Source organism: Phoxinus phoxinus (genome assembly GCF_949152265.1).
Source record: "Phoxinus phoxinus genome assembly, chromosome: 21".
Taxonomy (NCBI): domain Eukaryota; kingdom Metazoa; phylum Chordata; class Actinopteri; order Cypriniformes; family Leuciscidae; genus Phoxinus; species Phoxinus phoxinus.
The window spans coordinates 7,388,862-7,412,074 of NC_136896.1; the positions used below are offsets into that span (position 1 = coordinate 7,388,862).

The 23,213-nt window shown below is 36.3% G+C and overlaps 2 protein-coding genes across 4 annotated transcripts in view; one reads left to right on the top strand and one right to left on the bottom strand.

Moving 5' to 3' along the window:
- On the top strand, nucleotides 1-17,363 carry unc13d (unc-13 homolog D (C. elegans)). 3 transcript variants are annotated; one of them, XM_079595966.1, is made up of 36 exons: nucleotides 1-456; nucleotides 785-887; nucleotides 1,910-2,038; nucleotides 3,242-3,286; nucleotides 3,471-3,518; nucleotides 4,250-4,306; nucleotides 4,387-4,494; nucleotides 4,607-4,666; nucleotides 4,959-5,025; nucleotides 5,190-5,367; nucleotides 5,451-5,495; nucleotides 5,639-5,710; nucleotides 5,849-5,918; nucleotides 6,135-6,239; nucleotides 7,093-7,185; nucleotides 7,404-7,504; nucleotides 7,622-7,739; nucleotides 8,999-9,120; nucleotides 9,234-9,324; nucleotides 9,582-9,638; nucleotides 9,746-9,843; nucleotides 10,151-10,202; nucleotides 10,451-10,581; nucleotides 10,716-10,836; nucleotides 10,979-11,131; nucleotides 11,232-11,327; nucleotides 11,962-12,168; nucleotides 13,504-13,578; nucleotides 13,661-13,740; nucleotides 13,828-13,933; nucleotides 14,191-14,262; nucleotides 14,816-14,899; nucleotides 14,976-15,096; nucleotides 15,529-15,652; nucleotides 16,772-16,968; nucleotides 17,104-17,363. In XM_079595966.1, the coding sequence occupies exons 3-36, from the start codon at nucleotides 1,976-1,978 to the stop codon at nucleotides 17,205-17,207; spliced, it is 3,321 nt and encodes a 1,106-aa protein (XP_079452092.1). In that variant the 5' UTR covers nucleotides 1-456; nucleotides 785-887; nucleotides 1,910-1,975; the 3' UTR covers nucleotides 17,208-17,363. The 3 variants fall into 3 exon arrangements, with proteins under 3 accessions (XP_079452092.1, XP_079452094.1, XP_079452093.1); XM_079595968.1 differs by lacking the exons at nucleotides 1-456; nucleotides 785-887 and adding an exon at nucleotides 1,616-1,732; XM_079595967.1 differs by lacking the exons at nucleotides 1-456; nucleotides 785-887 and having other exon boundaries at nucleotides 1,831-2,038.
- unk (unk zinc finger) overlaps nucleotides 17,357-23,213 on the bottom strand; it is a 12,366-nt gene continuing 6,509 nt past the window's right edge. The window contains exons 8-15 of the mRNA XM_079595969.1: nucleotides 22,872-23,092; nucleotides 22,384-22,449; nucleotides 22,140-22,308; nucleotides 21,254-21,352; nucleotides 20,932-21,117; nucleotides 20,477-20,661; nucleotides 19,608-19,868; nucleotides 17,357-18,869 (exon numbers count right to left, since the gene is read on the bottom strand). Coding sequence (XP_079452095.1) covers nucleotides 18,732-18,869; nucleotides 19,608-19,868; nucleotides 20,477-20,661; nucleotides 20,932-21,117; nucleotides 21,254-21,352; nucleotides 22,140-22,308; nucleotides 22,384-22,449; nucleotides 22,872-23,092 — 1,325 coding nt within the window. The 3' untranslated portion in view covers nucleotides 17,357-18,731. The remainder of the gene's footprint in view (nucleotides 18,870-19,607; nucleotides 19,869-20,476; nucleotides 20,662-20,931; nucleotides 21,118-21,253; nucleotides 21,353-22,139; nucleotides 22,309-22,383; nucleotides 22,450-22,871; nucleotides 23,093-23,213) is intronic.

Sequence of the window (23,213 nt, forward strand, 5' to 3'; positions counted from 1 at the left end):
GGATTCAGTAGATTCAACCAATAAAATGCGTACTCATAGGCCGCGCCGCGCGAAGTCACGCGCCTTAACGAGAAAAGACACCGACGGTTTGCCGTAGTACGGAAAACGAGACCTCAGAAAAACAAGCGGAACATAAATGTCATTAATAGAAAATAGACTCTATCAGAAAGTACAGATATGTTGTTGTTTTTAAATACTATATCTGGTTATACAACCAGGCCTGCAAATTCTGAAGTTCACACATTAATTATTGCACTTTATCAAGAGCTTTTTGAACGTTATAACTGAGTGGGACGATATCTAGCAATATTTGTGATTTAATTCGAGGATTAATAAAGTGTGCGCCGCCCGGGAATCGAACCCGGGTCGCAAGAATGGGAATCTTGCATGATACCACTACACCAGCGGCGCGCGCTTTGTTCGGGTCAACACGACGGACTCGAATCTGCCTTTCCAGTGAGTCCACATTTCTATTCAATCAGCAATATATAAATACTGAATGTCTCCAAACAGGAAATCCAACACAATGAACAAGACAACATGCAATATGAATTTCAGTACGACTACAAAATGCAATACACTACATGGCTAACATGTAAAAACGTTACTACTACTGTACCACACATTCAGGATGGAGAGATAATCATATAAATAAAAAGATACATAGTTTTGCTTTAGCGTTTACTAAAAATGATTTTAAAAGATAATTTAATAAATAAACTGTTTAACTTTTACGGATGGTTTTATATTTAACTGTGTTTGTGTTTTGTATCGTGTTGTCCAGGGTACAAATTCGCATCTTTCTCAACACCAGAAGTTCTTCATAATGACCACATGATGCCGCTATAACTCTTCGCACCGCAGTGCAATCTACAACCACTGTGGAAGTAAGATTATATATATGTTATTTTATATTATATTATGTTATATTGGAGATTTACAACTGTAAATGAAGGAAGGGAAAATGTGTTTTTGTGGTAGAATCAATAAATAATATTAGTGACTAATAGTTTCTAAACACTAACATCACAATTTGTCCTGTAGATAATTGATCCTAACTGAAATAGCATGCTATCTGTATGCAAAATTATGCTTAACAAAACAAATTTATTCAATTATATGCCTCCCTTGGAAATAGTAAAGCATTTGTTCCCTTTAGTGTAGATAATGCAGATGGTTCTTTTTCCCTTTCCCTTCTTCCCTTTAATTTACAGTTGCTTTTAGCATGTAAATCTACATATAGTCTAGTCTAGATATGCTCAGATTAATAAGCACTGTCTTTACTTTTGATATTCTCCCACTGATTCTTCCCAACAGAGAGTTTGGTACATGTTAGATTCGACACCTTTGTTGCTTTGCGGTCTGAAGCTTTTTCCTCTCCTAATGCAAATCAGTGGTGTTTTCCAATACTACTGAATGTTATCTGCTATTATTCACCAGAACGGATCACACACTGCAAGGACCATTCACGTCAAATGGTGCGAAGTTAGTTGTGCTTCAGCTACAGACGGGTGACACACTACAGAATGTCAAACCATGGAAAATATGAGAGCAGAGCATCCTGTTTGAACGGCACTGTGGTGGCTTAAATAGAGACTAAATATGTAAAGATGAAGAGTGAGTGGCATTGAGATGTGCATGGTGAGAGAGGAAGGAAGATGGAGTGACAGAACAACATGAGGAGACGGCGTGGTAGCAGTTTCTGCTGTATGAAGAAACAGTTCAGTTGCAGGTCCGACCTTTAACAGGAAACGGCAACTTCCGCACCCTAAATGAAACACTGCGCTCCTAAACATGAGACGTGTGTGAAGACTCAACACTTGTGTCCATTTAAGCGGCTGACTCTTTGATAGAGCACTAAAGAAAAGCGGTCGAGATCCTTCACCTAATTACATTGCTTGTGTTTCAGAGATCTGAATAATCAGGAGGGCCGTATCTCATGTAAAGGAGTGTAGGTCAAAAACAGCCGTACAATATGGTACCAGTCCAAGATGGGGCATCCACGCAGGCGGAAAATCTACTTCTCCCTCCTAAAGAGGTTAGTAAAATGCATGGCTATTTAAAAAAATCTTTTTTATTTATATTTCATGGGGGGTCAAAACGGTCTTCATAAATTATTTTGAGTGTTAAAGCCTGATATGTTGCATTCTCACATCTTAAGTATGAAATTATTAGTTGACATGCCGAACAGTGACAGCAGTGTCCCACAGTGCTGTATTTTAAAACAAATGTAACCTTTTTTTTTATAATACTTTTATAATTATCGTTCAGTTTTGCTGACCTCGTTTAATTGAGTGACAATATTTGTACTTCTGCAAAATAATTTCTCACACCACAGGACTATTTTCAGCTAACTGCAAAAATGCCAAAAGGTGATTTAAAATGGTACATTTTAACCTAAACTCTTGATGTTAAAAAACACACACACACACACACACACACACACACACACACACAGATTTTTATACCGTGCAAACTGTATATTTTATCCCATAACCTTAAGCCCATCACAGAAAACTTTCTGCATTTTTACATTTACATTTTCAAAGCATCACTTAGTATGATTTATTTATTTATTGGTTTTCCTCATGGGGATTGCTGGTTTTGGGGACATGTTGCTGATATATATATATACACACAATACATTCTCAATATCACAGTTAATGGCCACAACCACTGGTTTCTTTTCCATGGCCACACATTTGTTCCTGTATTTTATTTTCAGTTAAGGCGTCTTTACTCGCTACACACTAGAAATGTGTTCTGTCACAGAAAACCCCATGATTGTGGGTCACTGTCATGAGGTTTCCTTACTGCTAATAATAAGGAAGTACAGAGCACAGCAGAGACGACAGGCCAATATCACATATTTGCATAGGGATGTTCCGTGTAGAGCATATGATGCACTAATTATTTCATGATCACAGAGTCTATGATTAAAGACTTGTGTTTGAATTCATTCATTCCCATATCAGTCGTATTTGACTCTTGGTGATTCTAAGGGTCATGAATAGTCTTGGTGATGTTTTTTTCTGGGTCGGACACCGGGTCTTTCCCCAATCCTTCCCATTACATGCGGGCTTTGTGTCCACACACACATTTACACCTACGGACGATTTAACATCTCCAATTTACTCCTCACAGAAAGGCCTCCTGCATGTTGATTCTATATTATTTTTAACAATGCTTTTGTACATTTATTATCAATAACTTTCTTTGTTTAATATGTTTCTATCTGTAGTCCCACAATGAAAGTGCAGGGTCCACTCGTATCCGACCGAGACAGGTATTGAACGAGTTCTTTCTTTCTTTCTTTCTTTCTTTCTTTCTTTCTTTCTTTCTTTCTTTCTTTCTTTCTTTCTTTCTTTCTTTCTTTCTTTCTTTCTTTCTTTCTTTCTTTCTTTCTTTCTTTCTTTCTTTCTTTCTTTCTTTCTCATTGAATTTAATTGAAACTCTTGTTCCCCTTACAGTCCTCCCCTGCGCGGAGAATTGGCATGACCAGAAAACTAAACAGAAAGGTAAGAAATTATTCCTTCTGTAATCTTTTAAGGGATTTTAAAACTGTATTGATGCCACCTATATTTTCAAAAGTAGGAGCAGTGCTGGCTAGATTATAAATTGTTGTCGGTTACTGATTCCAAATGACCAGACAAAATTTTTATTTATTTAGTAATGTAATCCATTACATTACAACTTTATGGTGACATAATCTGACTACTTTTTGATGAGCTTTGACCTAACTTGTTTATCACATTGATTTGAATAGGATAATCGTGTACCATATTGATAATAAAAAATTATAATAATACCAAGAGAAAACAATATATTTAAATCTTTGTTATCAATAACATGAAGTGCATTTAATATTACATTACATCAGGGTTTCCCAAACTGGGGTTTGAGATGGAACTGCAGGGGAAGCCATTAAGTAATTAAAATGAACACTTACTAAAAAAGATATATAAAAAAACACATTGTATTTGTTTATCTGCTTGTAGTATGGAGAATCAATGAATTATGAATAATTTACTGCCATTGTGAGAATAACATGTAATCAGGTAATCAATAAAAAGAAACTGTAATCTGATTACAAGTATTTTAAAATATAATATCATCTGATTACATGTACTTCATTTTTTTAATCTGATTACGTAATCAAGATTACATGTAATCAGTCAATTCTCAGCAGTGAATAGGACATTTTATAATTATTATTTAAACCAATTATTATATTTGCTATATCTCCCAGGATTTAAGAGACTCAGAGAACCCAGAGGAGAGTGAAAAGAAACATAAAGAGAAGGAGGTAATGATTCATCAGAGTCAGATAACTTCTAGTGTTTTCCTGTGAGCATTGTGAAATAATGACTATTGTTGCCCCTGTAGCTCAAACCGCTGTACAAGGAACTTCTGTACACAATCAATCATAGTTTAGGAATACCACACACAAAAGAGCGATACAGTGCCAAGCAGTTTCAAGACTATATCAGAGAGGTAATAAAACACACACTTTTGGATTCTTTTTTTTTTGTAGTCTTGTAATTGTTAAAGTATTGCATTTAGTGTTTTTTAAATAATTGTGCCTTAAATATTCATTCTCTGACAGGCATTCTCCATGACAGAGGCAGAGCATAAAACCTTGAGTGAAAAAGTCCAGAGCTCGTTGGTAAGAATAATGTCCAAAATTGTACATACAATGATTATATAATCTCCTGTGTCACATATGTGTGATCTATAAGGGGATAATGTACAGTCAGCTTGTCATTACTGCAAAATAAACCCAGTCAGGGTGTGATCAAGACCCCAGGAAAGGATTGTGTGTTCTGCAAAAGCATCTGCAAACTTGACAGGCAACAAGATCGCAAGAAACGCTTGCCGCCTACCACATACCAGAGATGTTTTTTTAGCTTGTTGTTTGTTTGTTTTTGTTTTTATTATGTACATTTCTCCATAACTAGGTCCCGATCTACTGCCTCGTGGTTACAGTGAAACAAGCTAAGGGAATTCTTGGGAAGGACATTAGTGGTATGATTTGATCTGCATTTTATTAAACGAGGGTTGTTCATTTTACAGTATAGTATAATAAACATACAAAAACGTATTGGATTTTCAGACATTTTTTAAATAACTAATATACAGACAGACAACCTCTTACATGTATCTGACCTTCTCTGCATTTTTGATAACAGGATTCAGTGATCCGTACTGCCTGCTGTCGATCCTATATGAAGACAAGGATTCTCATGGAGGTGGATCATCCAATAAACCTCAGAAAGCAGTAGTGCGGGATTCAGCTAAGGGGCAGGTCTTGCAGACAACCATAAAGAAACAGACTCTCAACCCCATCTGGGACGAGACCTTCAAACTGTGAGTACGCAAAACTTTTAGAGAAAGTATTTGACCGGCTGTTTATGGATCGTTTTGTCTCAACGCTTGCTCCGCTTTTACAGAGAGTTTGAAGGCATCTCAAATGGCAATTTCCACATTGAGATGTGGTGAGTGAAGAGATTTTTTTAAATACTGATTGGATTGGATTGTACTGTATATGTCTTTAGTATATTTTAAATACCTTATATTTTATACGTATATATATAGTATATTTTATATTCTAAATACCTCAGAAATGTTTGTTTTAAAGGGACAAAGATGAGGAGGTGTCACTAGTGCAGAAATTTGATGAGTTTCGCACAAACATCCATGGACTTAAAAGGTTTGAAACATTTAAGGCTTTAAAATTAGCTTTTAAAAGCTTTTACAAATGTAAATATTTTATAATTAAAGTATTTCAATCTCACATTAAAAAAAATCCAAATGGTGCTGGCATTTCATTTAATCTGTCTCCTCACAGGATGCTAAAAGATGCAAAAAAAGAGAAAGGCCAGGATGATTTTTTAGGGTATATTGTTCTAAAACTGAAGGTATTCTGCATCATACTGGTTAATAACTGCATTATTATGATTTTCAACATATCAGACCTGTATCAAGCCCTCAAGCCATCAGACACAAATATTGTTTATGCAATTTTTAAATGAATATAATATTATTATTATAATATAAAGTACACAGAAATCTCAATCTCTCATATTTCTGTTGCGTGGCATGTGCTTTACTGTATGTATGTGTGTTGTGGGCAGGACCTGCATTGCACAGAGGACACATGGTATAACCTGGAGCCCCGAACAGAGACATACCCAGACAGAGGACAGTGTCATCTTCAGCTAAGATTCATTCATAAAGAGGTGAAGGCTTTTTCTCCTGTGTGAATCAGCTGGTCATAATGTTGTCCAGTACTTAAAATAGTGGTTTTTGTTGGTTCACTGGTAAAGATCACAAAAAGCATCTTCCACTGTGTTGCAAGTACTTTTTTAAGAAGTGTAATTTTTTCTTTTTAAAGTGAAGTGCAACTGTGTGAATGACCACAGCATGTGGCCTTATTTTCAATTCATCTTGTAATGTTTGAGAACTAAACCTAAATATTCATGCATGATTATTTATGGCACGGTTATTATCAGTAACTAAAGTAAAACCAAAACTGTTCAAAAACATTGTTAATAGAAATAAAACTAAAATATAAAATAAATAAGAGATGAAAAACTTAAAACTAAAATTAGAAATGTTGCCTTGGCAAATAACATAAATAAATTGAGTTAAAGCACTAAAATGACTAACTGGAAATAAATAAGAACTAAAACTGAAATAAAAATACATTAAATCTAAAAAGTAATATTTAGAAAAAATAATAAAAATGACAAAAGCATATAACAAATTATAAACTAAAATTATAATGAATACTGAAAATATAAAAATAAATACACATATTCATTTAAAATGTGAAAAAAAACTATAGTAGTAGCTATATAAATACTGAAATAACAGTGATATGTGGTATGTTATCCAAAGTGAATGACTAACAAAGTGGCAGAGTTGGAAGAGACAATTGGATAAAAGCGTAAGAAAGACTATTTCTAGACTGTTCTTTCTTGACTGAGATTGACTGAGAACATTGCAACCTGTCTATTAGACTTTTAGTAAACTTCATATATAGTTTATTTACTTGATTGTTGAATCTGATGTTTGAATTATGATTGTCAGAGAGATGAGAACCTGAGTGCTGGACGGAGTCCTTATGTGAACTACTGTGGCATCTTGCAACAATTTGTTCAAGCTCATATCTCTAAACAACAGGTACTGTAAATCTTTAACAGAGAATTTATGCAAGCTTCTCTAAAAAATGATGAAATATCTTTCTAAAACGACCACTGTTTGTGTAAGCTTCAACCACACTTCCTGCTGCACTATACTGCTTATATATACTTTAAAGTTTAAACTCGGCTATTCTTTTCACAATATTTTCTGCATCTCTCTCTCTCTCTCTTCATTCCTACTCTACTCTCACCCCTCAGGACAGTAACCCGTGGAAGGGAGAGTTGTGTGGGGAGGGGACGGCCCTGCTCGAGTACTATGCCAACCAGAATGACATTTCACCTTTCCTCCAAGACTTGGCGTAAGAACATGTCATGATCTCAACAGTGTTAGCGAGCAGTTTAAATGTAATGAATGGAGTACATGCGGACTGATTTAAATCTATTTTGCATCTGTGTGGGTTGTTTGGGTTAAACAGGAAGTGGGTAGCATACAGCAAACTTTACCAAAACCTGGAGGTGGACTCAACCGTGCTTTTCCAGCAGCTAACCAGTATAGAGTATCACTGGTGCCAACAGGAACTCCCCCACCAGCAGGTTGGTGATTCTTGTGTAGTTTTCAGAGTGGGTGTTGATGTACAGAATTAGAAAGTACTTATGCTGCATCACAAGCAGGAATGTTGCAACAGTGTCACATGATGTGTTCACAGTTTATCACATACATCGCACAAAAGTGTTTTCAACTGATATCATGTCATCAAATCCATGCATCATGTTGTGGTAAAGTCGAGCTGTCTATGCTGTCACAAGAAAGTAGCTAAAATGTTCTTCATGGCAAAAATGTTTGTGCATTTCTGCTGTTTTTGTGTATATATATATATAAATACTGTATACATAAATACATAGACTACCGTTTATTTCATTTTTTTATTAAAGAAAATACTTTTATTTAGCAAAAATGCATTAAATTGATCTAAAGTGACAATAAACACATTTATAATGCTAAAAGGGATTTCGATTTTAAATACTGTCGTTTTGAACTTTCTATTCATCAAAGAATCCCGAAAAGGTTTCCACAAAAATATTAAGCTGCACAATTGTTTTCAATGTTGATAATAAAAATGTTTCTTGAGCAGCAAATCAGCATATTTGAATGATTTCTGAAAGAAGACGAGTCGTCATGCTGAAAATTCAGCTTTGCATCACAGGAATAAATTTGTGGATATAATGAAATTATATTAAAATAAAAAACAGTCATTTTAAATGTGAATGGGTTTTTTGCACAATATTTTTTTATCAAATAAATCAGAGAATTTAAAAACCTTTATACTGTATATATATATATATATATATATATATATATATATATATATATATATATATAATGTCCGCCTTGGAAGATATACATCTTAACCCCTATATTTAAATATTATAACAAATTATTTCATATTTTGTTAATTGTTTTATTTGTGATACTGCAATGAAACACGCCAAACTGAGTGGACATCATTTTTCAAGAAATCAGGAACACATGCAAAAACAAGAGAGAACCAAACAACTGATTATATTGTGGGCTTTTGTCTATTGCATATAAAATAAAACCTGTAGCTGTACACGTGGTAACCTGCAATTGTAGAGGTATTTGTACCTGATTTGACCCATACAAATTAGTTTTGTTGGTATAAATTAATGCATACATACTGTAAGTTAGGTTAAGTATTTTTGTCTTGAATAAAACCAGTTAATTTTGCATTTTTCATTTTTCCAGTGTATTTAACCTTTTTTTTTTTTGCCAGATAATTTTGATCATCAAGATAACCTTTACCAAGTTTAGTGTTTTGTTTGTTTGCTAACAGAAACAGGAGCTAGGTGACTCCCTGCATGGGTTTCTGCGGTATGGGCTCTGCTTAGTGTCCAAATACAGGGACATCTATCCTCCAACCCCTAAAACAACACCACGGCTACATACACTGCTCAGGTAACACACACAGACTTAACATAACATAAGTTAACCATGGATCATTTGTTTCTGTCTATATTGTTTTTATGCAGAACTCCCATAAAGTATATTTATGTTTTGTGTTTATATAGAGTTCTTGTCCAGATTTGTAAGACCCGAGCATTTCAGAAGCTCAATCCTGCTCAATTTGACTTGCACGTTGAGGTCACAGATGCTGTTGTTGTGAGTTTATTTTATATATTCAATATATAGATATTACATGTTACACCACAATAAAATACTTTTTGCCCACCTGTCCAAAATAATGTTTTGAGAACAAACAGGCCAGTTTTGGGACTTTATATGTATGACTCAATTTAAATATTAAAAATGAAACACATTTCAACTAAATATTTGAATCGCTATATTTTTAAATAATGGTTATTTATTTAAAACCTTTTAAAAGTCTGTCACCTAAAAGCATGTTCCTTTTCTCCCAGAATGGCACCGTAGAGTGGTTTAACATCAAGAAAGGTTTACATCAGCCCATGACCAAGGTGAGAAACAGATTATTGACATTCATTCTAGATGTGTATAGAAAATATAGGATATTATTCCAATAATGTTGTGTGAGTTTAGGTTCATGATAATTGCTCTTTGACAGGATCTGTTAGAGAACGTCAGCGCCCTCTCTCTGTTGATTGGAGAAGTGCAAGAAGACGTTCGACTCAGTAAAGATGTCTGGAATAAGGTGTTTGTCAGGTAAGAATAATGAACTGTACATATACTAATGCATATATACTATAATTTATAAGGTCGTTTTCTGTTGTAATTTAGTCAGCTCATTAACTCCCATCCATTTAATTTCTTCAGGATGTTGGCATGTTGGATATATATTTGCATTATGTATACTATATTAAGCCTAATCTTCACCATTCTTAAACTTGTTTTTTGGCCATTTTTTGTGCCACTTAAACAATGGTCAGTTAATTTGATAGCCATTCTTGTCCATCACGTCACTGACAAGTAGTCTTTGACTCTCTTTGTAATAAAATACTCTTGTTTCCAGTGCTGTACAGTTGGATGTTTTCACTGTGGTTTACCAAAAACTGGACTCTCTGGTGAGAATCAAGAAATATACATAAAAACCTACTCTGCATTTCTTCTCTGATTAGACGTTTTGTATGGTCAGTAGATTAATGGTTGTCCCTTAACTCTTGTGTGTGTGTGTGTGTGTGTGTGTGTGTGTGTGTGTGTGTGTGTGTGTGTGTGTGTGTGTGTGTGTGTGTGTGTGTGTGTGTGTGTGTGTGTGTGTGTGTGTGTGTGTGTGTGTGTGTGTGTGTGTGTGTGTGTGTGTGTGTGTGAATAGCTGGCTGATGAGTTGCGAGCTACTCTCTCTCAGTTGGAGAATCAAATGGATCAGCCGCTGGCAAACAGCCTGTTTCCTGTGTATCTCACTTTGCAAGCCATCCACAAAGACAAAGCCTTCTTACAAAAAAGGTCAGATGTTTGCCAGTGTTAATATTTAATCGGAATGCATTTTGTTCATAACCTTGAGAGAACCTTACCACAACGTTAGCTAAAGTCCTAAAAATGTCTTCATCACAAACATGAAGTATTGATTTCTCTCATAGAGGGAAGTTACTGCAGCTCACAAATTTCCATGAGGACTTCAGAGATGCTCTTCCATATTGGTTAAACAAAGCCTTTAACACCACAATGGCGAGGGTGGAAAAGGCTGTGCAAGTGGATCAGGTAAAAACTGTTTTATCGTTATTCTTATTAATTCACATTAAGCAAAAAATGTAAATGCCGTGATAAGTTGAACATGTTGACTTTCTCACACTCTGTACTCTGTACTCATGTTCTCTGTACTCACATCGTGTCTCTCTTGTAGTTGCAGCCGCTGCAGACTGGAGCAGTTCCCATCAAGCACAGCTCTTCTGCAGTGGACATCGCAGCATGTTTGCATCCTGTTGCTCAGCTCTGGGAACAGTTGAGCTGGCCTGACCCGGAGGAGGCCTTCATGCTTATGGTCAAACTCACAGAGGTACACACATGCACACTTATTGAACTGTGGGATACAGCAGATGAGCATTTTACAGTGTGACCAAATAGCTCTCTTAATTCGTGTGCATTGTGTGTCACAGGATGTGTGCAAGATCTCATCGACATACTGTCAGATGCTGAAGACTCGAGTGAAGGAGCTCTCTGTGAACTCGGATCGAGACAGTGCTATAAAAATGGTGAGATTATGATGATAATAATGATGATGTCACTCACTGTACTTGCTGCTCAAAATCCTATTCTAAATGTTTCTGTCTATGGATAGTGGTTAGAAACCATGAGCCCTATGTTTCACAGACATATTGTCACCCCCATTCGAAACAAAGACTTCTTTGTTTTTTTTATTGCTAATCCAGTACGGAATTTTTGGGATGGTTGATATTTCCTTCTTTGAATGTACCCTTTTTTTATTAGTAATTTGCATGCAAATATTTTGATATCTGGATTACCTTTACTTTTGATTAAAATAATGGGTAATACAATGGTTGGTTTATGGCCTGCTTAAAATAAAATAATATAAAAAAAAAAGCATACATCCACAGCACATGATTATGTTTAGAAAACATATATGAATAATGATATAGATGTCATTCTTTTAGATTTCTTTCAGATCTGCATAGAAAATTACTAGTTGTTGTCAGCTGATATGTAGCATATTCTGTCTTTTTATTTTGATATAATAATTTGTATTAACATCTTGTTTTTCTGATAGAGTCTCTCATGTGATGTGTGTTCTTTAACTTTGCATGGTGTTTTAGCTTGATTTTTATGATTACCTGCATTTGATTATAATCGTATCTCCTCGTGGTTTAGCTGTGCGTGGTCGTGAACGATCTAGAGCATCTGCACACCGTTCTAACACGTCTGCCACAGCGGCTAAACTGGGCAGGGCTCCGGGAACGCACGCAAAACGTGATTGGAGAAACTCAGTTCCAGAATACACTTCCATCACAGCTGCAACACACACAGTCCCTCCTGAACCGAGAGATCCGCTCTGCAGTCGACACGCTCGGGAAGAAGGTATCATAACTGCGATTACATTACCAATGGCATCAGTTGAGGGATGATTTAATTTGTCATTTCTTATTTTTATATAAATTTTACTATTGAGAGTTCAATCTGTGTCTCCAAACTGGCATCTATACTCAGTATTGGGTGTAACGCATTCCGTAATCAGATTACTTTTTTAAGTAACGAGTAAAGTAACGCATTCATTTTGAATTTACAACTAAATACATGAGGTACATTTTCAAATAAGTCACTTGTTTTCCCATTTCTTGACTGACAGCTCTCCTGTCCCCATGTTGAGAGATTGTGAGTAAGGGCAGAGGCGTTGTGTGTAAACTTGATGGTTATTGTAGTTCTAGACTTAATCTCAACAGGCATTTACTCATCTCACTTGCACAAAAACAGATTTAGTATTCCTCAAAATGAATACAAATAGTGAAATGCAAACTCTGAATATTACACAAGCCTGAAATAATTAAATATGTTAAATGGCACAAATATACTTTATGTATTTAATCTCACTTTATAGACCAATGTCTTTGCTGCTTACCTGAGGATCCAATTCAACCATACTAATACGCTAAAATTACTTATTTTTTTTGCTTAAGTAAGTGTTGAACCTTTTTCTCCTGCGTCCTATTCCAGAATGGGTGAAAGGTTTGCTTGAGCTGCGCCCTCCACTGTACAGGCGTGAATTTACATTTCCTTCAGCCTGAGGCTTTTTATTTCACTTTTGGTGTGAAAATACTGAAGAACCAAAAATATAACTTTTTTTGTTTAAAAAAAAAACAAAAACAAGCAAGGCCAGCCCAAGTGAGAAAAAGTAATGCAAAAGTAACATAGCCCATTACTTTCCATAAAAAAATAACTAATACAATTTCTTACTTTTAGGGGGTAATGCAATATTGTAACACATTACTTTTAAAAGTAAATTTCCCCAACACTGTCTATAATACTGTTGTCAAAGTATGATGGTAATAACCTGCTCCAAATCATAAAAAGCAGCCTGATCTGAAAGGTTCTCATAGCTTGCAGATATTTTTCATAACATGGCTATTGTTGAACAGAGCAACAGGTAGTGTTATAAACGTTCCATGAATGATGTATGATCTTTTTGAAAGCATTATTAAAGACCAGATAACTTCGAACAAATGTATTATCAATGTTATTGAGTGAATCTTGCCACAACGTTAGCTAGAACATTCCCTGTTAGATGGGAATACGCCACTTTCCTCAGAGTAAGATTAACATGCCAGTTTTTCTATAAGAATAAGAGAGAGTGCTCAGTGATGCTTTCACAAAACAACCAGAACACATTTTGATCATGTTTGTTGTCACTCTTTTTAGTTAAAGACAGACATTGAGACACATGTTCGCAACATGGCTTCGCGTCAAAGGCTTCCCTCCAGAGATACAGAGGAAGTAAGGCATTTGTTTTTGAGTTTTATCAGCTAGCTTTTTTCTAAACCACTGCAATATTGAGTATTTAAATCTCTATTTTCAGGCTGTGGTCCCTTTAATGAAATATCTGGAAAAAGAGCTGAAGTATATGAATGAGAATTTGGTTCAGGAGAATTTTAACAGGTATCTTAACTTAATTTTTATTTAATTTTTCAGCGTGACTATATCAGTATATTTTAACCTTCTTGATGTTTTAATTGTCTCTTTCAGTCTTCTTACTCCATTGTGGATGAACTCAGTTAAGATTCTGCATCAGATGTCTCAGCTAGAGGACAGTCACCTGGTTTACTTTCAGAGATTACTGTACACACTGCAGGTTAGTTCAGCCTTTCAGTCTAACACGAAATATTACACTCTAGCATGTAACTCGTCCCGCACGATTGCTACTTCAAAGCGTGTGGTTTGTTTCTAAACGGTGAGAATTTAAATTTTCTACCCAGAACCACATACATTAAAAATACCCAGAACGCCTTAGTAACCTCTTAGCACGGTGGAAAGTTTTGCATAGATAAAGCACTCCTCATATTTTCTTCAGAAATGCAAAAATCTAGTTTGATGTGTTTGTTTTGTCAGTGTTTAGAACAGTGTTTTTATGCTGAAGGGAATGGACTACCTAATGAAACACTACATACTGAGGAATATAAGGTCAGTGTTATTGTTTTATGCTCATGTTTTTATGTTTGTTCCCTTTCAAATATGTATACTACTGCTCAAAAGTGTTTTTAATACTTTCATTCAGCAAAAATGCATTACTTTGATCAAAAGTAACAGTAAAGACATTTACAATTTTACAAAAGATTTCTATTTCAAATAAATGAAAAACTGTTTGTTTGAACTTTCTATTCATCGAAGAATGAACATTTTTCATTAAAATATTATGCAGAACAACTGTTTTCAACTATGGTAATAAAAAAGCTCAAAATCAATTTCTGAAGGATCATGAGACATTAAAGATTGGAGTCATGATGCTGAAAATTCAGATTTGCCAATGCAGGAATTAATTACATTGTAATATATATTAAAATTGAAAACACTTATTTTAAATCAACTTATTATAATATTTCACAATATGACTGATTTGACTATTTATTATCAAATAAATGTAGCCATGGTGAGAGACTTCTTTCAAAAAAAGAAAAAAATCTTACCAGCACCAAGCTTTTGACCGATTGTGTATCCATGATATTTTTTTCCTCAGACGTTGCGGGTAAACCTGACGCAAAACTCTTTAAGCTCTAATCAGCTGATAGAGAAGTTCTTCGAGAGGAATGTGTGGGAACAGGTGAGATCAGAGAATGAAATTACCCATAAGATCCAGCAAAGTGTTCCTGACATGGATTTGTTTACATCTCTTACAGAAAGTGTTTAATGGAGAGAAATACGGAGCCGTCACTCTCATCACCTCGTACAAACGCTCAGAGGAGAAACTGCATGTAGAGGTGCTCAACGCTGTCAATCTAATTCCTCTCGACTCAAACGGTGAGAAGACAAACGCTCTCCTTTTATATCATGCTTGCTAATCTAAAAGACTGTGGAAATCTGATGAATCATGCGCCAGTGGGTCTTCTGTGGAACACAAAGGAAGATATTTTGAAGAATGTCTTGATGGGCCCCATTGACTACCATAGATACTATTAACGGTTTGGTTACCCACATTCTTAAAAATATTGTTTGTGTTCAGCAAAAGAAATAAATTCATACAGGTTTGGAACAACTTGAGGGTGAATAAATGATAGCAGACTTTTCATTTTTGGGTGAAGTATCCCTTTAAAAATATCTGAATGTCATTGCATTAGATACATTTTAGAAGTGGCATCGGCACATAAATGATGCTGCAGCTTTTCTCCGAACTCATGTTGTACCTTCGATCCCTGTTGATCCTTTAAAACTGGATTGTTTTGTTCATTACAGGTTCCAGTGACCCTTTTGTTCAGCTGTCTCTAGAACCAAGACACGTGTTCTCTGAAGTAGAGTCACGATCCACCAAAATCAAGAACTGTGATCTCAACCCATTGTTTGAGGAGACCTTTAAATTGTATGTAAACGAAGCACTCACTCTCATGGCAACAAACACCCTTACGGATTCAGTTCACTTTTAGAATCTGACGTCATACAAAACTCCCTCTTTTCTCATTGGCTGGGTATTAAGATAAACAGATGTAGAGGATTACAATTAATTAGAAAATGTTTTGTAGTCTATAATAATAGACAGCCAGTGTTACTCATTGAGAGGTTAATTTGCGATGGAATAATTATCTAAATTTTATTTGAGCTGTACACGCATTATGCAGCGAGGGAGATGCTGATAACTATGCCACACACACACACTTTCAAGCTCTCTTTTAGTAAAAGCCCCAAATTGAGGGCGTTTACAAAACAAGAATGTACTAAAAACGGAAATGTTTTTTTTTTTCCTTTTTTTTGCGTACAGACAATAAAGTTGTCAAAATGATCCCCGTTCACGTTTATTCATGAAAACGAGACAAAAAACGCTGTACTACGTATGCCAGGCCAGTAGCTAGCGATGTTACTTTATAAAGATAAACTACACGCCTATAGACTGAACACATAATACGCATAATACGGAAACAATAACGGTATCATTTTCAAACACTTGCAGTTTGTAACCTGTTTTCTAGCCCCCAAAACATCAGGGTTGTATAAATGAGCGGCCAAAACGCATAAAAAGTTTACATTTTTTAGTTGAAAATGGCCCCTTAGGCTCTTTATAAAAGCCTTTCAGTAACCCGTATCACCCTTGTCCACTCATTAGCCCAATCTACATCATTTAGCTCATTAGTTTGTTGCACATCCTAACAACATTAGTAGAGGGTGACAAAGAGAAAGAAGAAATACAAACTGCTAAATTGAATAGAGATGTGGGTGTCTTTAGAGCAGGGGTTCTTGACTCTGGCAGTCGGGGTCCACTTTCCTGCAGAGCTTTTCTCCAACCATGAAAACACCTGAACAAGCTAGTCAAGGGCTTCCGCATCACTAGAAAGATACAGGCAGGTGAGTTTGATCAGGGTTGAAGCTAAATTCTGCAGGAAAGTGGACCTCAAGGGCCAGAGTTGAGAACCCTTGCTTTAGAGGATCCAAATATAATTGCTATTGCGGTGTTATGGTTGTAATGTGGTTTCTGTCCCCCTAACAGTTCCGTTACATTAGAGAAGTGCCAGTCTCCAGGGGCATGTCTGCTGGTGACAGTGCTGGACCATGACACATTGAGGAGCGATGACTTCGAAGGAGAGGCGTTTCTGTCTCTTAAGGCAGTGCCAGGAGTCGGAGGCGGACCCCATAATCCAGAGCCCGCACAGATACGCCTACCTTTGATGCACCCCAAACCCAACAGTACGTCACCTATATCAACCCCGTTTAAAATCAAATGAGATCGGAATGACATATGGGGGATTGACAAATGATGACAAAATGTTTTTGTTATATGTATCGATTCAATATGCTCTTGTGCCATCTCTGTTTTTGTAGGTGAAAACACTTTGAGGTTACTTGAAGCCAGGAAGGGTGATAAAGAAGCTCAGGCCTTCGTTAAGTTACGCAGGCAGAGAGAAAAGAAGTCTCAGGAAGCCTGAGAGGACAGAAACATGAATCAAGACCAAATTATTATTATTGTTTACTTTTCTGTCTATTATTGTTATATAAAAAACATTATTTAATGCCCAACTTTTTTAATAAATGTAATGATGTGTAATTATGATATTATTAAAAACAATAAACATTTTCATCCAAAAATATACATTTATTGTCTTTTACAAAATCAGACTGAGACACTGTATATGGACAAAACTTGAGCATGTGATTTCTGAATTCACAGTGAAGTTCTGTTTCAAAGGAAGTCATCTGTTGAGCATCCCATATAACTGTGCCTTCAAACTGAATTCAACTAAAATCATCCAAATAAATCGAAAGTCAAGCCCTCTTTTGACAGCCGTAGCTTATGACTGCTCTTATGTTTGGTAATCAGTGCACATGATTTATATTCTCGTGTTCACATAAAACGCCTTTACATGAACAGAAAGCTGCAGTTGGGAACGTGCTGTTGCTTTAGTAAACGTATTAATTCAATCAATGTATTAAATAAAATATGCACATTCTAGGAATTAAATAAAAAGTGTTTTCCGCCTTGCTTTTTGCCCTCCAGTTTACCATGACAAAGAAAAAAAAAACCTGAGAATGAAAAGCTGCAAAACCTTTTTTTTTTCTTTTTTTTTTTTTCTTTTTTGCTGTGTAGCAGTCCCCTGGAATTTCTCCTTTAAAAAATCCTACAAAAGTAATTGTAAATTTCCTATATAGCTACCTACTATGCTAATCTGTATTAATTATGAAATCTTCCCTTCTGGTAAAAGTCGTTTAAGCTGCACTGAAGATACACAAACTGCATTTCTTCTGTAAACATTAAACATTTCAGAATGTTTTGGAAGGACATTCCACATTTCAACTTAAAGATGTAAAAAAAAAAAAAAAAAAGATTGTCTTCCTATATATGTGTTGTATGTGTTATGCTTCTACATAAAGCATATAGGGTTGGTATGATAATCACTTAAATGGTTCCTTATTCTCTTAATGCGTTTCATGTCAGCACTAACCCAATTATTAGTGCTCCACAAAACCTAGACAAGGTCTGAATACTAATACAGGTTATGTTCTCATTTAAAATACATGGGAAATTATGATTACAATGAGACATTATTATATATGTGATGTTTTGTCCCCACAATAAACATGAAAATATCACAAACTGATCATGTATGTCATAATTTTTTCTTTTTGAGGAAGAAAATGGTCCCACTGAGGTTTAGGACTGATTGCATGCTAGTGTAAAGGATATGGCATGGCATGTCTTATTGATATGGTCAATATGCATCTAACAAGATCATATTTCTCAATAAAAGTCTCAGCTTTAAGCCAAGATAAGGCTGAGGTGGTTTCATTTATTTTAGATTTGGGCTTTGTGGGACACATTTAGCCCCAGCTTTAAACCAAGAACTTCGGCAATGTCCAAATGAGATCCTGTGAGGGGTCAGGGTTTATGTTTAGTGTCTGGATTATAGCATTAGAATTACGTCAAGAGTTTATGACTGTGGGATATTCATGCTCTACTGGTGTTCGGTACACAGCGGGCATTCTGTCGAGGATGCACATCGTTCGCAGTGAAGGCCATGTTGGCATGGTAACGTCACTGATCCCATCTCATCGCAAGATAGACAATACAATCTCTGCTTCCTGAACACAGCCTGGAAGAAGGAACGAGACAGATTCAAATACAGTCCAACATGCCTTATTATTAATCTAATCGAGCTCTACTTGTCAGATTATTAGGTGAACCTTGAAGAAATCTCCAGGTCACATATTACCAGAATCATAACAGAAAAAAAAAATATGAAATTACATTTTCACATTATTTTTATGGCAATGAAACATGTCCCCCTTTTATTATCACAAACATAATGTATTTAAAATGTAAAGCACAATTAACCCTAAAATTAAAACTGACTACAAAAAACTAGCACAATGCATTTTAAATAATGTTATATTATTTTAGACAATTTATTTATATTAGTATTTTAAATAATATAGGTTTAACACTTGGTTAAACCCTTTACAATAAGGTTTAATTTGTTAACTAACGATGAACAATACTTCTACAGCCTTTATTAATCCAAGACAATGTTAATCTCAGCATTTTTAAGATCAAAAGTTGTATGTAACAATAGTTAACTGCACTGTGAACAAACATGAACTAAGATTTGTATTAACTAATATTAACAATGGTTAATAAATGCTGTAAAAATATATTTCTCACTTGTTAGTTTATGCATTAAAAACCTTATTGTAAAGTGTTACCATTGTATAATATAATACTACTTTTAATAGTACTTTTAAGTAATTAGTATAAAAGCTTAAATTTCTTAATGCAAAATCAAATCACTTTTGGATTAAACATCATGGCAGTTGTGCGGTGTGTGAATGACCTGTTCTACGGTGCGCAAGCAGGAGCAGATCTGTGCCTGCAGGCTGCAGATGGAGCTGAGTGGAAGTCTGTGCAGTAACTGTAGCTGGTGAAGCTGTAGATGTGGGTTTTCTGCGTGCCGTAGGCTCTCTAGCGCCTCCTCCAGGAGAGCTGCTTGCTGCTGCGCCTCCGCTTCAGCCTGCCGCGCGCGCTCCGCCTCCATTCCCAGCTGCCCCACCACGTGACGAGCTTCCTCTGCGTCTGCCTTTAAGACGGCCAATGACTGTGGCAGTTAACAGAAAAGGTTGTTCAGAAATCGTGTCATCAGTCATGAGTGTCTTTACATATGACAGCCCAGCATTTATTTGTATTCTGAAACTTGGCCTATCATGATGAACAACAGACTAAAAATATTGGTCATTTATACATGCAAACAGGATAGAAAATCATCACATCCATGTGGATGTCTTAAAGCTACAGTACCAACATCTTCCTGATTATTTTTTAGAGTCAGAAAAAGGGTGAAAAATGAGGCCAAGAAAGAAAAAAGAAAACTATAAAAGTGTGAAATCCTTTTATAGAGTCCTTACAATACACAGTCTCCCTTTCACACACACACAAATGTTGTGTTTTTATGTTTTATGGGGACTTTCCATAGACATAATGGTTTCTATATTGTACAACCTGTATATTCTATCCCTTACACTAACCCTTAACACACTTAACCCTACCCCTAAACCTACACATCACAGAAAACGTTCAGCATTTTCAAAAAACATGACTTCATGACCTCATGGGGACCAAAACTTGGCCAATGGACATTTTGTCCCCAAAATGTAGGGTTTACCAGGCCACACACACACACACACACACACACAGATGGAGTCTGACCTGAGCCATCTGTCTCCAGCTGTGGTCCCAGTGTTTCAGCACCCTGTGTGCATCCTCCACATCCTGTTTGAGACGTGACGCCTCGGCATACATGCTCCCCGTGGAGTGCAGGGCTGGGGGGGTACCTGGCGAGTTTTGGCCAGTTGGAAAATGTTCCCAAATACTGCTGTTCATGCCATTTAAACCTACAAAAACAAAACAAAATCATGTTAGACTGGATCCACAACATTGTCTATCCATTTCATTACAACAAAACCAATTTATTGCTACATGTGTCCGCTATATACTCTCAGTGCACTTGTAAACAAGAATATTGACCTAGTTATTTCACAAGAAGTCTAAACTTGTTATTAAGAAGGAGCCTTGCAAAAAAGTAAATGCTCCTTAAGAGTTTAAGATGAATAACACAGTTTTACATCATTAACCCAGTCAGCTGCCATAAAAATAACACAAACCTAAAGAACCATGGGAGGTCCCCAAAAAGCTGCTCTCTGATTGGCTGGGCTGTGACAACTGCGTTGAGAGGAATGGCGAATGGTGAGCTCTGATTGGTGGAGAAGGTGAGGGTGATCTGAAAGATGATGGGCTACTTAGGGAGCCAGGGATGTTGACAGGTGCTGAACTCTGTAACTGACTGCCTCCTGTAGAAAAACAAGAACAAAAACACAACTGAAGATGGAAGTCAAAGCTGAATTTCTGAGGTTATGACACTACAGTTTACAGCAGCAACGCTATCCTATCATCTTCTTTTGATAAGACTGTAAAGTCGTCACCAACCTAACATGAGGCCCATGCTGGGTAGAGCCGAACTCTCCAGACTTTTCTCAAGAGCTGAGACTCCAAAGTCATTCAGGTCCAGATCATCCAGGGCAGATTCTAGTGAAGATGAGAAACATATGTTGTTTTAAACATACAGAACAGTCATAATACATTCTCCTCAATAGTAAAGCTCAAAGTATATTTAAATGTATTGGGTGTCACAGTGAGCAAGAAAGTTTGACATGGAGCAGCTAAATCTCCAACTTCTGAGGAATCACACATTTTAAACAAGCGGCAAACAGAGGAGAGTCTGCTGGCAAAAAGAGGATGTGCCAGAGCTCGTAATAAAACAAGAATCAACATTGGCTTGGCTTTTTGGAGATGGCGAGAACTGAGGGATTTGAAATGCTGTAAAGGTGATGCTGAGATGGCGTTTTTAGTACTCAACAGGAGAGTAAGGTATTTTTTTGAACAGATAAATTGAACAGTTCATTGTAAATAATTATCTAATGTGAAGAATCATTTCATTATGCTTGTAGCGCTGTATTGGAATTATTATATTTAAGGAAGTACCGTGTCTATTAATGGGTAAAGCTACTGTAACATCTTCGGCTACTCAGCTTCAGATCCTTTCCATCTAAACTGGTTATCTCTTAAGTCTAGTAGTGAATGTTTTGTGAGCAGTAGGATAATCTCTCTCCCTCTTTTTTTTAGTCCTGAGAAAGAACTATATTCCTCAGCACAGTCATGCAGAGCTGAAGCACAACCAAAGAAATGTTCTACTGCAAAATGCAAGGTTTCTTTTTTTTTATGCTAAAAGGTCCAAAAGTTACATAGTGTACCTTATAGATTTGAAAACATAATTTTATTTTAGGGTGTACTATCTTCCTGACCAATCACTCACCCACTACAGACTCCACTGTGTCACTTGTAGGGTAGAAAGGAAGAGCGTTGGCGTTCATGCCTGAAGAGAGGCCAGGGGGTGCAGGGCTGGGTGGGGTGGCTGCCAGGCTGGAAGGTACGCTGGAGGACATACTGAGAGGACTGCCGACCGGCAGAAACACCAACAAATCCTGAAAACACCAGGTGCTTGGTCTATTTGTAGTTTTCATTTATGTTTGTCTGTTTTGAATCAATGTGACTAATACCTGTTTGCTATGCATGGAGGAAATATCTCTGCTGCGATGTTCCAATGAAAAACTTCTATATTTGGCCTGTATGAAAGATGTGAAAATTGTTCAAATAAAACAACAAAACTTTTCTGCCTGGCATATATTTCAATTTGTATGTGAAGTATCAATCCTTGGAATTCACTCAAATGTCACCAACTTTACAAAGACTAACTTCTAACATATATCTTAAATTGTAATAATTATTAATAAATAAACAACAAATAAATGCAGCCTTGGTGAGTTGTTTCAAAAACATAAACAATCTTACTAACCCAGATTCCATATTATAGAGCAGAGCAAAAAATATACTTTGTAAAGTTTGGGATGACTCATTTTTATGACTTTCCTGGCCTGGAAATCATCATTTTTAAATTCTTAAGTTTTCCATGACAGAGAAAACCTTGTTTGTGCCAAGAATACCAAAGCCTTCAAATAAAAGAATTAAGAAAGTGTTATTGCTTTACCTGGTCTTCCCTCTCAAACCCAGGGGCTTTCCCATAACCCCCCTCTCCTCCTAGACAGGCGTCAAGACTGGAGGACTCCTCAAACAGAACCCTTCCCAGCAGCCCTTCCTCTGTGGTGGCACTCGGGCCACTCTGGCAGAAGTCTTCAAAGGTATTGGGGCAGGAAGTTGCAAGAGGTGAACTGCATTGTGCGGCCAGCTGCTCATCACTGACACCTACTTCTGAGAAGCAAACGGAAACGACTAAATTACATATTTCATTCACACCATCATTCACTTTCACAACAGATATAAAACATCCAATACAATGTGTAGTGTTAATAGTGTCATCACAGAACTTTCC